This window comes from Prinia subflava, chromosome 8, assembly GCF_021018805.1.
Source record: "Prinia subflava isolate CZ2003 ecotype Zambia chromosome 8, Cam_Psub_1.2, whole genome shotgun sequence".
NCBI lineage: Eukaryota > Metazoa > Chordata > Aves > Passeriformes > Cisticolidae > Prinia > Prinia subflava.
In genome coordinates this window covers 3,652,358-3,667,005 of record NC_086254.1, presented here as the reverse complement: position 1 = coordinate 3,667,005, position 14,648 = coordinate 3,652,358, and the positions used below count along the sequence as shown (strand labels likewise).

General features: G+C 44.9%; 1 protein-coding gene across 1 annotated transcript in view; it reads right to left on the bottom strand.

Annotated features, from left to right (window-relative positions):
- MYBBP1A (MYB binding protein 1a) overlaps nucleotides 1-14,648 on the bottom strand; it is a 55,710-nt gene that overhangs the window by 37,621 nt on the left and 3,441 nt on the right. Inside the window, exons 6-21 of the mRNA XM_063402413.1 lie at nucleotides 14,311-14,501; nucleotides 13,860-14,027; nucleotides 13,557-13,674; nucleotides 11,396-11,685; nucleotides 10,646-10,753; nucleotides 9,937-10,065; nucleotides 9,029-9,232; nucleotides 8,280-8,388; nucleotides 7,794-7,884; nucleotides 6,592-6,743; nucleotides 5,805-5,894; nucleotides 5,035-5,160; nucleotides 4,173-4,337; nucleotides 2,982-3,139; nucleotides 2,001-2,135; nucleotides 698-803 (exon numbers count right to left, since the gene is read on the bottom strand). Coding sequence (XP_063258483.1) covers nucleotides 698-803; nucleotides 2,001-2,135; nucleotides 2,982-3,139; nucleotides 4,173-4,337; nucleotides 5,035-5,160; nucleotides 5,805-5,894; nucleotides 6,592-6,743; nucleotides 7,794-7,884; nucleotides 8,280-8,388; nucleotides 9,029-9,232; nucleotides 9,937-10,065; nucleotides 10,646-10,753; nucleotides 11,396-11,685; nucleotides 13,557-13,674; nucleotides 13,860-14,027; nucleotides 14,311-14,501 — 2,340 coding nt within the window. The remainder of the gene's footprint in view (nucleotides 1-697; nucleotides 804-2,000; nucleotides 2,136-2,981; nucleotides 3,140-4,172; nucleotides 4,338-5,034; nucleotides 5,161-5,804; nucleotides 5,895-6,591; nucleotides 6,744-7,793; nucleotides 7,885-8,279; nucleotides 8,389-9,028; nucleotides 9,233-9,936; nucleotides 10,066-10,645; nucleotides 10,754-11,395; nucleotides 11,686-13,556; nucleotides 13,675-13,859; nucleotides 14,028-14,310; nucleotides 14,502-14,648) is intronic.

The following is a 14,648-nucleotide window of genomic DNA, read 5'->3' as shown; positions in this document are numbered from 1 at the left end:
CAAGATTAAGGCACTAATTCCTGTGCTCAGTTTGAGGGGTTCAGAGACAAGGTCAGGGTCAGCTGGTGAGACTGAGACACTCCTTGCTCAGTTTCTAGTGGAGGTGACTGCAGTGGGGTGCCCAGGATAAAGGGTCACCATACCCTGAGACCTGTGAAATGCAGCAGAGACAGTAGGTGAAAGGGGATCAGACTAAGGGCCTGGTAGTAAAGGACACCTGCAGCACAGCCAGATGAAGTCTCCCTCCAAACAACTGCCACCAAAATCAGGACTTCTCTACACACTCTTTACCCTAGCCCAAACCTCAGGGGAATAGGAGTTTACTCTCATCCACCACTGTTCTGTGTCTTCCTGCTCCTCAGCACCCTCTGGAAAAAACCTCAAGAGTGACTGCCAGGAGTTTAATGGAAAAACCTCCAAATCAGGGAGGAGAACAGCACAAATACACATGAGGCTTCTCTGGACATCAACCTGGATCCACTGAACAGGCAGCCCCTGTGCCTATAGGCAAGTACACACTTAAAGGCAGGAGGGTGAGGGCCAGAAAGGAATGGGGAACTTTTCAGTGTTATGGAAATCATGTAGGCAGCAAGCAGCAGGCCCAGTGACAATGAACAAGCAAGGCCCACTCAGCAGAATCAGGTAATGCAGCTTTACTGGCAAAAAGCACATCCTGAGGTGCAGCCTCGTGTCTTACCTGGCACTCCTGCTTCGCTCTGCTGTCACTCTGATTCTCGGGCTCAGGGGGAGGGAGAGCTGATGACGTGTTTCCTTTCAACACTTTGAGCAGGTATAATGAGGCACTGTAAAAGAAAAGGGGAGAACACAGCAGTTGCCACAGTGCCATGCAAAGCTACCTAAGGGCAGAGGCCACGCAGCACAGGCAGCTTACTCTAGCAAAGATGGTTACAGAATTTGAGAGGGTCTCTTCTCTCAGTCTAACCCACTCTGGCCACACCTAAAGACAAAGAAATCTTAGGAAGCTGAATCATTTCATTATGTGCCATCACAGTCAGATATCCTCACTATCAGCCTGGTTTCCTCAAGCTCATGCTTTTGATTGGCACTGCTGGAGGAGTTCTGCACCTTGCCCAGGATTCCTGAGCCTGCACAGCTCAGCCAGTGCTGAGGCATGGCCCCATAGCTGCCATGTGCTGGAGAACTCGGGTGTATCATCAGGAGAGCATGCAGACCTCTGTGCTTTTGGAAAATGCAGTATTGCCTTTGGAAAATGCAGTATTTACTGGGCACTGCTCCACTGAGGACTGCCACTGCTGGGAAGCTGTCAGGGAGCCATGCAGCACACACAGCCTGCCCCATGTTGCAAGAAGTGCCACAGTTCCTGCACAGCCATGGGGACACGTGCTGCAGAGCCAACAATGTCCAATGGCACTGCAACACTGCAGACACTGCTGAGCTGAAAAACCCCAGACTGAGTATGAAAGTCTTCATGAAACTGGGTGTATATCACAAGAGAGTCTGCTGGTAAATGGTACTCCTGTTTACACCACAGAACAGCAAGATCACTCATCTTTCTAACAAATATATATCTGACTTATCCTAATTTTCCTGTATTCTACAGCAAAGGAAAAAATATTGGTATGTACAGTCAGGACTCAATTGCTATTGCCCTCATTGTGCTATCATGTAGCAGTAAACACATTTAAAGAACAATCATCACAGGGTGACTAGGAATTACACTCATCCCCCACTGAATCACACACACTGCATCACTCTCAGAGGAAGCCTCAAGAAGCACTTCCCACCAGCAGCAGCAACGCTGTACCAGACCATTTCTGTATCACAGAAGCTGTAAAAGACAATCACCAAAAAACATGTTTGAAAATGCTTCAGACTGCCAGGACTGACTAGTCCTTACATAAGACACAGATGATAGTATCAAGCCTTCTGCAAGGCTCTGGCTTCCCAGAGCTCTTCACACACATCAGGCCTGCTCAGATCTCCCAGCATCAGCAGAGATGCTCATTATGAACACTCACCTGAAGTAGTAGAGAGCCACTGCAGAGTCGGTGTGCTTGCAGGCCTTCGTGACCAGTCTCTGCACTAAAGCATGCACATCTTCTTGCAGGGGGGCCACTCTCTTGCAGTACTGCTTATTGCGGCACAGCGAGTTCCTGCACGGCATTAAAACAAATCCAAAGCCATTACCTACAGAGAGCTCTGGGGAACAGATGGCCTGGAACACTTATCCCTTTATCAGGGCGAGTGAGAACAAAACCAGAACACTGAGTGATAACAAACAATGCTGGCTGTGGGCAGCACATGGCTGTGGCAGGAAGGGTGAAGACACTTAACACTCTTCACTTTCAAGCACAAATTGAGGCATCAGAGCCAACTTTCCTTCCGAGCTCCCACAAAGGGGACTGACTACCTCAAACCTTGTTACTTCACAGCTGCTTCTCAACTGAGGTGACAGAGCAGCACTGAAAATGCTTTAGAGAGTGCTGAGGATGTCAAGAAGTGGTGCACAGAGGACACATGTGACATGCCATGCGTTATGTCCATCTAGATGGTGTCATCCCTCACTTCTGGCCTTGAACAGAGAATTTGCACTCTGCCTGTCTCAGAAGTGACTTGTTGAGTTTGTTCCAGCCACAGTAGCAATGCTGTAAGCCTTGGGAGTTGTTGCATGGTCTGACTCAGAGGTCAGAGGCCCATGGAGCTATTCAGTGACATGGCTCCACACCTGCCATGCCTGTGTTTGTTCTTGAGGCTTCCACCTGCAAACAGGTTTGACACTTCAAGTCCTTCAGCCTAGAAAATCCAGATCCTAAGTCCTTTCCTGCAGGTTATGACTAAGCACTGTGTATGTGCGTGTGGTGCTGGAAATCTAACCTACACAATCTCTAAGCACAGCAATTGCCTTCAACCTCAGAAAGACCAGCTCCTGGTGTTCAGTCAATACCACAGCTGTTTATCAAAAGCCATTGTCTATTATCTGGAGGTCCTAGGACACTTACTTGAAGATATTAGCTGTTTTCTGGAGGAAGTCAAGCTCCTGTTTGTCAGAGTCTGAGCTCATGCACTGTTCAATCAATTGAAGCAGGGGCTCAATGACATCAAACACCAAAGGGTTCTCTGCTTGCTTAATCAGGAACACATCAATCAGATCCAACACCTGCAAACACAGTTATTGATGTGAGGAGCATGGCAGACAGGGAAACGATGAATTTACCCAGAGCATCTACCAGTAGGCTGTGGAGCAACTGGAGGGGGCTGAAGAAAATTATTTACAGCTCAGATCTATACACATTCTGGTATCATTTCTCCTGTTGGGGCATGGGAAACTGAAAATTAAAATTTGAAACTGAAGATTAGGAGTTGTCTATTGGTTCCAGCTCCATTTTGTGCAGTGATACCCTTTAGAAGGAACAGTCACAAGAACCAGTGTTACCTGGCCAGACCTGCAGTCACTCTAACCTGGCACAGGTCCCTGTTAGCACCACTGACTGACAGCTCTCACCCTGCAAGCTCCCCTTGAATTACAGAGAGTGTATTAGCATCAAATCAGCTTTTACAGAACAGCATCAGAAGGGAAATGCAGCAGAGCCACTGGCTCACTTCACCATTCAGCCTTGGCTAACGTGACTCCTGACTCCCATTCCTGTCTGGGAGTGCTGGAGCTGTCCCTGGATGCTGGAATGTCCCAGAAGGTCCATGCTGACACCAGCCGGCCTGAACTCAGCACTGCAGTCACAACCAACCAGGGGTTTATCAAAATCCCACCGATTTCACTGGCATACCAAGCCAAAAAAAGCTGATGTTGCAAAATGACCTGAAGCATTTTACGCATGTCTCATTAAGGAACACCAAGCTTGTCCAGCTACAAAAAAAAAAACCCTGACAAATATCTTTGGGTAGCTGTGGGAAAGGATCTTATCAATTTAAGCATTTCAGATCAGCAAATGAAACCACAGTGCACTTTCTGACAGCACAATCCTGATTTTCAAACAGGTCTGCAAAGCCCCAGTCACCCAACAGTGCTGTGCCAGGTGCTGTACAAAGCTAGAACAATCCAGTCCCAGCTCCCAGGAGCTTGTGACATATGTGAATGTCCAAGCTGATTAGTGTTAGGTAGCTCATTACATGCATACACTTCAATTAACATGCTACTACGCCAGAGGTTTTCACACCAAACCCTTCTCTCATACCTTAGTCTTGAAATCCCTCCGCAGGATCTTCTCTTTCCGCATTCTGTCTTTCTCATCTTTCTTCGCCTGGATCCGTTTCTGCTGCTCAGCAAAAAGGGCTGAGATGTTCTTGTCAAGAGCCATCATAGCCTCATCATCCAGCTCTTCATCACTCTTATCTCCTTCCTTTTGTTTTTAGAAGAGAAAACCCAACACATCAACTCATATACTTCAAGAAGACAGTGGGGAGGGAACCAGAGCCAAGACCAGACTCAAGTAGGGATGGAGCTAACCCAGAATAATACTGTAGGGAGGGAACTCAGACGCTCAGACCCATGAGAAATCTCATTTGTATTTCCCATCAGGTAATCTGGCTGCACAGCACTAACATGTAGAGAGGATCAGGAGAGGAAAGAGGCTGAGGTTTTGACCTGACTCCCTCTGTGCTGTTCCTCCTTCAGCAAAGAGGTTCATATGTTGCTGTGTCTGCCAACCTTTACTGGAACCATTAAACCAAACTCTATCACTGCTATGATAAGTCTCCAGAGTGGCCTTCAGGGAACACTCCTCCTCACAGGAGGAGTTACAACACATAGTATCTCAGTGCTTTAGTTCACATCAATCTCATTTATTACAGGCAGGAGCACAAGCTGTGTCAGGCTACATCAAACAAGCAAAGTGCTCAAGACATACAAACAATAAATAAAAGGATAAGTGACTTATTGCCACAGCTCGCCTGAGACCCTGAGCTGTTTCAAGTGCCATGCAAAGATGGCTGCAAGGGCTGAGACTGCATGAGTTCAGGCAGGATGAGGGTTACTAGATCATCTCTCAACATCCCAACCTCCTGGTATCTGTATCCAGGTAGGCAGTGAAAACATACCAAAGCATTCCCTGCTTGGAGAACTTTCATCAGCTGACTGCGAAAATTTTCATCAACTTCTTCATTCTCCTCATCTCCACTGTCAGTGTTGTCTTCATCCGAGGAGTCCTCGCTTCCTTCTTCATCCTAGGGAAGGAAAGTTCATCTCCTGAGCCCACCATACAAGCCCAACTCAATTCTCAGATGTGCCACTGCTCAGAAATAAAACCTCAACCCTGCCCTCCCCTACTGCCTTCCTTCTAGCCCTCAGATCCAAGTACAGACCCCTCAGATAATGGGGAACCAGGTCTCCACAAGAGCTAAGAGTGGAATATAATAAAGACTTCTCTGTCATATTAAATAAGTATCAAAGAGAAGCTTCCAAGGAACAGCTCCCATCTGACCCTCCTCTCTGCTGATGGCTGTAACACTTCATGACTTGAATCTCTTCAGTCCTTAAAAAGGTGAGATCTGGACTCCAGCTGGCTGTGCATCACAGCCACGATTCTGTCTGTGGCTGCAAAGAGGAGAGGCCTGGGCTCATTTCAGGATGCAGCTATTTCTTCTCAGAGAGGCATCTATTCAACCAGCCACACCTGCAACTGCAGGCCAAGAGACCAAGCACGCCCTTCCAACAAGCCATTTGTGTGCTGAACCTTTAAAATAAATCTTAATAGAGTGACAGCCGTTTTCCTCAAATAGAGGAATGATGCTGATCTATTAACAGATCAGGGGAAACATTAAACACTGAGGAAATGAAGAGTGTTTGTCACTGGCAATGGCACAATTACCGTGTCCTGTGCAGATTTGGTCTTTTTGTTCGATTCTTCCATCACAACAACTGCACTTTCTTCATTTTGCTCTTGGTTAGGGTCAAAAACCTACAAAAAAAGGGACTTGTGTTTTTTCATTGTTTTGTTTTTAAGCATTTCTTGTGCACAACGGACAAATTTCAGCACAGTAAACCAGATGAGTAACAGAATTTGAAGTAAGGGCATTAATTTTCTGCTTGCTAACATGCCAAGTTCTTTCTGTAAGCAACAAAAAAGGTGGAGAAAACTGAAAAGGCTGGTGGCATCACACATCTTGGTTTCTTACAAATGAAGTATTAGGTTCATCACAAAGTACCTGACAGCCCACCTTTGCAGTCCACATATTTTCTTAGTAGGCATCACCTTTCTTAGTGACCATTTCAGATTTTTAGTGTCACTTATTTTTAGCACCTCTAGGAAAAAAGCACCTTTCTAGAAAAAAAAATGTTACCATTTATACACACATATAAAATCTACCAGTTATATAAACTGACCCAGGACTTTCTTCACCTAAAACTATCAAATAATACAGCTTAAAGTTAGCAGATCTCAGGGTCCTGTAAAATAAAACCAAACTCCTCCTCCACAAAAACAAAAAAAAAGCTCCAACTCTCTCTAAACGACAGTTCAAATTCAGTAGCACACACCATCAGACGTTTCCTAAATCAAATAGACTTTAAATTAAACCCAAATATACATGCTTGTACATACATCTGTTAGAGCAAAATTGGCAAACAGTACAAGGCCCTGTTAGTGCCTCACTTACATCCAGGATTAGCTGCAAGCCCCTCTTGGTCAGGCTGGGGCATATCCAGACAAACACACTCTTGGAAATCCGACGTAGGAGCAGGCTGGGCTGGGCAAGGAGGGAGAGAAGAATTTCCACCATCACCTCAACCCATCCTGGCTCCGAGCTGTCTGCACAGGAACAAACAATGACAGGAAGAGGCATTGGTATATCAGTAAGAAACTACAGAAAAATTCACCAAGGAATAAAAAATAAAATTGTCACTCTAGCTGACACTTGAAAGTACCCACTCAGCAACAGAGACAGAAGGCTGGGAGGGAGAAACCATAGGGAGAAATATGCTTGAAATGGTCTTTTGACCACTGCAAAGGCTTACCAGGTAATAAAAGCTACCATTTATTAAATCATTACTTAGATTAGCAGTTCTGCAAGTCACATGACACCTACTTGGCCACATTAAGGCAATTAGCAGCTGGTCAGCAAAAGTACATGCATTTTAGAGTGTTTCCAGTGAAATCACAAGTCACAGTAGCCCATGGAAAATGATGGCACTTGAAATTCGTCCTTTAGTCCAAAAGTTTGGGAATCCTGCTCTACAACCAGTCAAACCAAAGAATTACAGCTTTTATTTTCACAGTGCCCTCAAACTGATTTACACAGATTGCAGGAGAACAAGACCACAGCTGGAGAGGAAATCAAAAGATCAAGCCAAGTTCTTTTCCTGGTCAAGTCCCAACCTAGAGTCCCCACAGGCCCTAAACTAGGATCAGCCTCCATCTCCAAACAGGCTGTGTGTACACAGAGGACAACTCAGTCTGCTCAGAACTCAAGCTAAGAAGAAAACATGTTTGATGCCTGCTGGGTGTTTGAGCCTACAGCTTTGCCAGGCACACACCTCCAGCTCAGCACCAGCCACAGCCCCACACAGAACAATGACTCAAGGAGAATGAAGTCCCTTGGAGTGCTCACCCAAACAAGGGCAGCTACAGAGCTCAGCTCTCCTTTCTGAGACACACAGGAACACAGCCCACAGTGCAGACAGAGAGCTGGAGCAGGAGACTTAAATGGCACGGAAGGAGAATGAAGAAGGGATTCTCCTGGGGGTAAGTGCATCAAGCCAGAACCAGTGCAGAGTGCTTCATTAATGCAGAACTGCCATCTTCTGTCTTTGACAGACCACCAACAATCCCACTCCCTTTCTTTGTGTAGGAAGGACTCACCAGTCTTCTTCTTCTTCTTGGCTTCTTTGCTGAACGCCCTCTCTGTGCAGTTCAGAAGGTCGCTCAGAACATCCACTGTTTCAGACTGATTCTGTTGGATCACAAGCAGACAGTAAACAGGCTCAGAACTCCCCACTACCAACAACACAAGGAATATGTTCCAAATCTGAGGACCACTCTAAACAGGTACAAATATTACAATCAACCACAACAACTCTTGGAGGAAAAACACCCGTGAAATTAAGTAAAGATTGCTCCAGTCAGCAGCAAATCAAGAGCAGAACTAATGCTCAGGCCAAGCTTTGCCCACTACACGTCTACATGTAGTGTAAGAATCACAGTTTATTAGCTGCCAGTTGCCCATTTTCAGAAGCCAGAGGTTCTGAAAGGCTGGATCTCTGAACAGAGAAACTCCCCATCTTGGTGTTCAGAAAGCCTAGCTATCAGCCTATTTTATACTACAGAAATATTAATCAGAGATCTTACCTTGAAAAGATGAATGGCCATTGAAAGGAGAAGCTGTTGGAAAGCGCCAACTTTAGCAGTGTCTGATTTGTATTCCTTCTTCTGCAGATTCTTCACAGCCTGAAGTGTTCTGAAGAAAGAAACCTCTCTGAGTTTTTCACAACTACCACAGCAAATTCTCATATGACCAGACTAAAAACGTGATCAAAACTATAGTACTGTTTTGCATACTTAACATTTCATTTACTGGCATTGGATGCTCTTTTAGCACACAATCTTAACCCAATATTAGTATCTCATTGAATGTGGGTAATAAAAAAACTGCACTTGTGCACAGACTACATCCCTAATACCACAGCCAAGGCTAGACCTTTATGGGGAATCAAACCCAGAAAAGAGTCATTGAGAAGTTTGTACAGGCATTATTAAGAGAAAAGATGACTGTTGCAATCATGTTTGGGAGAAGGACTATGAGCAAAAATAGAAAAGGACACAGCTACCACATAGTTAACACATAGAAGGAAGAGGAAGAAAGGAATGGAGTGAAAAAAAACAGAAAGACACTCTGAAAACCAGCCATAGGTGAGGATACTCAAAGGGAAGAAAAATAACTACCACTGTCTGTGAAATGGCTGTGCTACAGCAACAAGAACAGCAGGAAGCAAAGAGAAGACAACATCTCTTTTACTGCCCTAAGCAGAAACCAAGACCAGGGCTTTCCCACCTTCCTCACTTCAACAACCCAGCATCCAGTTTCCCAAGCATCTCACCTCTCCCAGATATCCCTCTGTTCCTTGGTAAAAGGTTTCACAGCTTTGACGTGCTCACTGGAGAGCAGCTTGCTGGCATACTCAACAAGGAGGAAGATCCACAGCTTCCCATCTGCAGTCACACCATGGACGTGCTTCCCTCTCAAGGCTGCAGCCTCTGCTGCATCCCCCAAAACAGGCATGGTGTTTAATGTTTGGAGTAACCTGCAGAGAAAGAGCCACCATGTTACTGTCACAGGAACCAAATGGCCTGCTCCCACTTTCCAAAATAACACCCACCAGCAAAGCACTCTCACTGCAGCCCAAACTGACAGTGCCCAGCTTTCAACCCACACACGTAGCCAAGACAGCAGTGTAGAGCTCGTTATCTTGGTGGCCCCAAGCCATCTGGTGCTCTCAAGGACACTGCTAATCTCAGTTGTTCCTCGCTCTGTGTCCCATCTTGTCCTCTACTTTCCTTCTACTGAGGTTTGGCAACCTTCTAAATACATCCATTGCCAACTCTGTCTTCCTGAGTACAGGGAGGGCTGTGGATCCACCAGCACCTCTCACACAGAGTGGACAGAAAGCCAACAACCACCAGCATAACCCCAGCACCTCCCTCTTGGCTCCTTCCCCTTCCAGCCTGCAACAGAGGCAATGGAAATGTTATGGGAAAAAAGAGTATGAGCTCAGCTCCACACCTGCCATATCATCTCACATATACACATCAGATTTGATGTGGACAAAACATGGATCTTTGAAAAATCCATCTCCTTAAAAAAAGCCATTTCCTAGTGCTGGAGTCAAATAAATGCTCCAACAGCAGCCTACCATTCCAAACTTCTTGCCCCACTGTTCACAAGCTGATCTTATCCTCAGGAAAAAAGAGAAATTTTCCAGCTTAAAGCATGCAATCAAATCCTTACCCAAAGAAGTAGTTTTCTATCTCCATATGATCCCGTTCATTTAGGGGCTCTGATGGAAGGACACTGGCCTCAGCTATCTCAGAATTCTTCTTCTTCTTAGCAACAAAGAAAGCATGGAAGAAGCAAAACCTAGAACAGACAGAAATAGGATAAAAATGAAAACCCAGATTGGTCACAACAAAGCAAAATCAGCTCATGCATGCAAGCCAAACAGCTCCATGTTAATGGAGTCCAAGCACTGCAAGAAGCCACTATTGACAGTGAGACTGTTTTCTCAAGATACACAGGCTAAAGAAGAGAAGAAGATGCTCAGGACTTCACAAAAGTGAAGCACCAACACTTAAGGCCACAAAACACAATACTAAGGCCATCATACTCTCCAAGACACTTTAAGTATTTACTTTAAGTAAGTACTTATTAAGACCTGATTTTAAAAATACTATCTTCAAGCAGTTTAGGCAAGGAGGAATGGAAACTGTATTGAAGAGAAATGGGACTAATGTGATTTTAAGTGCCAACTACTTATGACACAGGTTAGTCCAATAATGCAGAAGCTATTTTGAAAACAAAACCTGGTCTCCTAAATGATTTATTATTGAGCATTTCCACTACTAGTGGAAATGCTAGTGTCATGAGGACAGCTTATCTGGAATACTGTTATTGAGCTACACAGAATTATCCCAAGCACATGTGTCTTTACATGTCTCACCTGGCAATGTCCATCACAAAGCTCTCTTCTTTTCTCGTGGCACTTTCAGTGATGTTAACCAGTCGGTGCATGATCCATTTCCTCAATCGAGCAGTCTTCTGTGGTGCTCTTTGAATAAGAAGGTGGGCACGATCAGCACTTTGAACACTAACCCAACATAAATACACACTGCACAATCCACTGCATCAAGAAGTGACTTTCAGATGTTCAGAGGCTTTAAACATTAAAATTGGCATATGTAGTAACAAAGCAACAGGTACAAGAGAAGAGATATAATCTTCTCAAGTTTACTTTTTACTATGCTAAAGGCAATCTGTTTACCACACTGAGAGTCTGCAGATGAGCAAAAAGCACTTCAAGAATTGCAGCAGTCAGCAGAGGGAGGTTTATAGGTGCCAGGTAACATATAACCTGGCCTGAATGCCAGCATGTCTAATGCACAGATAAAAGAGAGGCACAATTCCTACAAAGACCTGAGAGGCTGTAGTGAAAGAGGAAACCACAGGACATATTCTCCAAAGCAATTGTCAGGGCTAGAAAAAGAGGAGAAAAGGCTCTTTTGGTGATCCACTCTGCTTTGAGCAGGCTGGCTGGTTCTCAATATGCTTGCAGAATTTGCAGAATTTAATTTTATCCCAGCAAAGTAGTCAGATGCTGGGGCTAACCTTTCTAAAGGCAAAAGAAATAACCAACTGTCAGCTCATGGCAAGGGAACCAGCAAACATTGAGAGGAAGGTGCAATGTACTCACATGTCTGCGTTTTCCCGGTTCTGTTTCTGCCGGTTACTTGAGAAGTCTAAACAACAGTCCAAGTCTGGCCTGAGGAACATGTCTTTGAGCCAGCAGATGTATTTTTGCAAGGCCTCTGCCTGCAGGTGTCTGACTACCTTGGAACCACTCAACAGCACTGGCTTCCCTTGATTGGTGAGGGTAGAGAAGCCCACCATCACAGCCAGTTGCCTTTCTGGGTCATCGCAGCCACTCAGAAATGTATCTATATACCCCTCCATTTCTGCAGCAAACTTAAATCCCTGTGGAGACTGAAAAACATGGTCAAAGAGGCAGGTCAGGAACTTCACACTCAGTCTGAATGGCTCTGTAAATACAAATCACAGAATCACAGAATGGCCTGGGTTGGAAGGGACCTCAAAGCTCATCTTACTCCCAACCCCATGGGCCTGAAGGGACAACTTCCACTAGACCAGATTGCTCCAAGCCTTGTCCAGCCTGGCCCTGAACACTTGCAGTGTAAATCACACGAAAGAATTTGGCTGCAGTAAGTAAATTAAAGCCATAATATGCCTGAATATTTGTCCTAAGGCTTAGAGCCAGTCACCAATTTCACCTCGTGGCCCTCCTCTCACAGCAGCAGCTGCTGTAAGCAGCCACAGAATCCTGCCATGTCCCAGCATCAACCCTGAAATCTGCACCTTTCAGAAGAGTGAGGACGCACCACACGCTGGCCAGTGCAGCTAGGCTCCCAGGCTGATCAACTCTTTATTTTGGGTGGAAGTTCCAGGATGTTTCTCACATCACCTGCCTGAGAGTTTCCCTAGATCTGGAAATTCCCTGCTATCAATTCCAGTCTCATCTAGCAGCCCTGGAGCCTGCTGACCTACAGGGCTTAGAATAAATGCCAGCTCCTCCCCCTGGTGTCTCAGAGGCATTGAGGCATTCTGAAAGGAGGGAGAGTTGATATGTTTAAGCTAAAACTCATATCCTGAGGTGTGGGTTGATAAAAAAGTGGAACCAGGAGGATAACTGCCAGCAAATATCAGACTCCAGCTTTGTCTAGTTCCATCTCCAACAATCACCAGAATCCCATAAGGAAGTACAAGGTAACAGCATTTACTTCTTGAACAAACAACATATGCCACGAAACAAAACAGAACAAACCCCCAAACCAGAATCAAATTCAAACTAAGATCTTTTCTACTCTCTCATCATCAACAATATTAGGAGCTTCTTCCATTTAGTCTCATTGTCTTCAGGGGATTTGCACATTTCAGACAGGAACCAAATAAAAAAAAATTGATGCACATGGAAGAATACAGCCTAACTTACTGTGCAGCAAGCACAAAAAGTGAGAAATCAGAAAACTACTAAGCCAGTGGATAAATCCTGGAGAAATCTGGTCCATTTAGGGAGGCACCATGGCATGCAGGATTTGCAGAGCAAACCCACACACCTATGGCTGCTCTGATAACAGAACAAAAAGATCATACAGACCTATCTCTCCCAAGAGACAACAACTAATTTTGGGTACACATGAGGAGGTTTGGGATTGTGTTACCACAAAAAGCCAAGCTAAAAGCCATGTTTAGCAGTATTCCCCTTTTACTTTTCCTCTGTCTATTGCAGGGTTGTGTTGTTTGCTGGCTTCCCAGTAGGAAAAGAGGAAGAAGAGCTCCAAAATCCAATTCCAAATAAATTTTGTGCTTAAACCTCAGATGTGCTTATTGAAACAAGCACTAACAAACAAAAGCATGAGTTGTCCCTTTTTGTCTTTGCCTTCCAATGTTGATGTGACACCAGCACAATGATAAACAAAAAGGAACTTCTGGACACACAAAAGCAAAGGGACTGTTAAAGGACAACACATGACACTGTCAATTTGCTGAGGGCTGCCCTTCCTCTGCTTCCCCCATCATCAGAGCTTTCCTGGCAGCACCAATGAAAGCAGGAGGGGCAGTGCTGAGCAGTTTCCATACCCTTAAAATAGGCAATGACAATCAAACACAGGCTATACTCAGTCCACTGCAACCACTGGTCATACAATAACCTTGCTTTTAGTAAGAGCTCAAGATCTAAAATTACATAAAGTTTTCTTCAACAAGATGATTTGAAACTAGGAGTGGGGCAGAGATGTCTTGTACTCAAGACATGGCCTTTAGCTTGTTCAAACACCCACCTGAGTCGCTACCACGTGTTCTCCATAGTGCAGCATCACCTTCCCTTTGAGAAGCACCTGCAGCTGCTCCGTGGACAGCAAGGGGAGAGCACTGCCCAGCAGTCGGTAGCACATGTAACTGATGGGAACAAAGAACATTCCCTCAGGCTGAGGCACAGCAGCAAATCCACACACAGCAGTGAGACTGAGAGGAAGAGCTGGGGCAGGGCCCAGGAGCATACAGGGAGATGGAAGTCAAAACCTCTGGGTCAAGAAACAGAAAGATAATATGGGAGACAATAAATAGTGTGTTTTAAAACAAACCTCACAGGTCCTGATTTCTCCTTCAATAGCCCGTTCTCCACAACTTCATTCCAGAACAGTTCAAAGGCACCTTCCTTCAGTGCAACTTGTAGCAAATCAAATGCTACACTGGGCAATTTCTTGTCTTCCTTCTCAGACTTGGCAGCACTTTTCAGAAGCTCTACAAGTCTAGAAGAAGAAATAAAATAATGTGAGAGATCCAACCTGAAAGGGAATTGCTAAAAGCAAATCCTGCTGAAAGATAGAGAACATCTCCCGAGAACTGTAGGCTGTGCCTCCTAAAGAAATGACACAACTGTAACTGGGGAACCTGCATAACAATCAACACCTAACCCTCAGGAGCACATGCAGTGGCAAATACAAGCAGGAATCAGAATCACAGCAACATTTCTGTCATTGCTAGACAAGGGGAAAATAATGTTCTTTTAAAATTCCTTATTTAAGAACTTACCTGGAAATATTTTCCTTATTTACAACAGTAGGTGAGCCAAACAGCTTCTTCAGCTTTTTAGGTTTCAGAACACCAGGGAATTTCTGCATACCCACAAGCAAAAGGTGCAGGTTCTCTGGAGATGTGAAAGCTGAAGAGAGGTCACCTTGCAAGATGTCAAACAGGACCTCCTCAAACACAGTTTCAGGTACCTAGACAGAAATGAGGGTGAGAGCACATGAGAAATATTGAGGGCATTTTACTAACTTGCAGTGAAGTAAGTACACTGAAGTATCTGCATTGGAGGACATTTTACTAAAAGCTTGCAGTGTTCTGGAAACTCTAGAAATAGTGACACA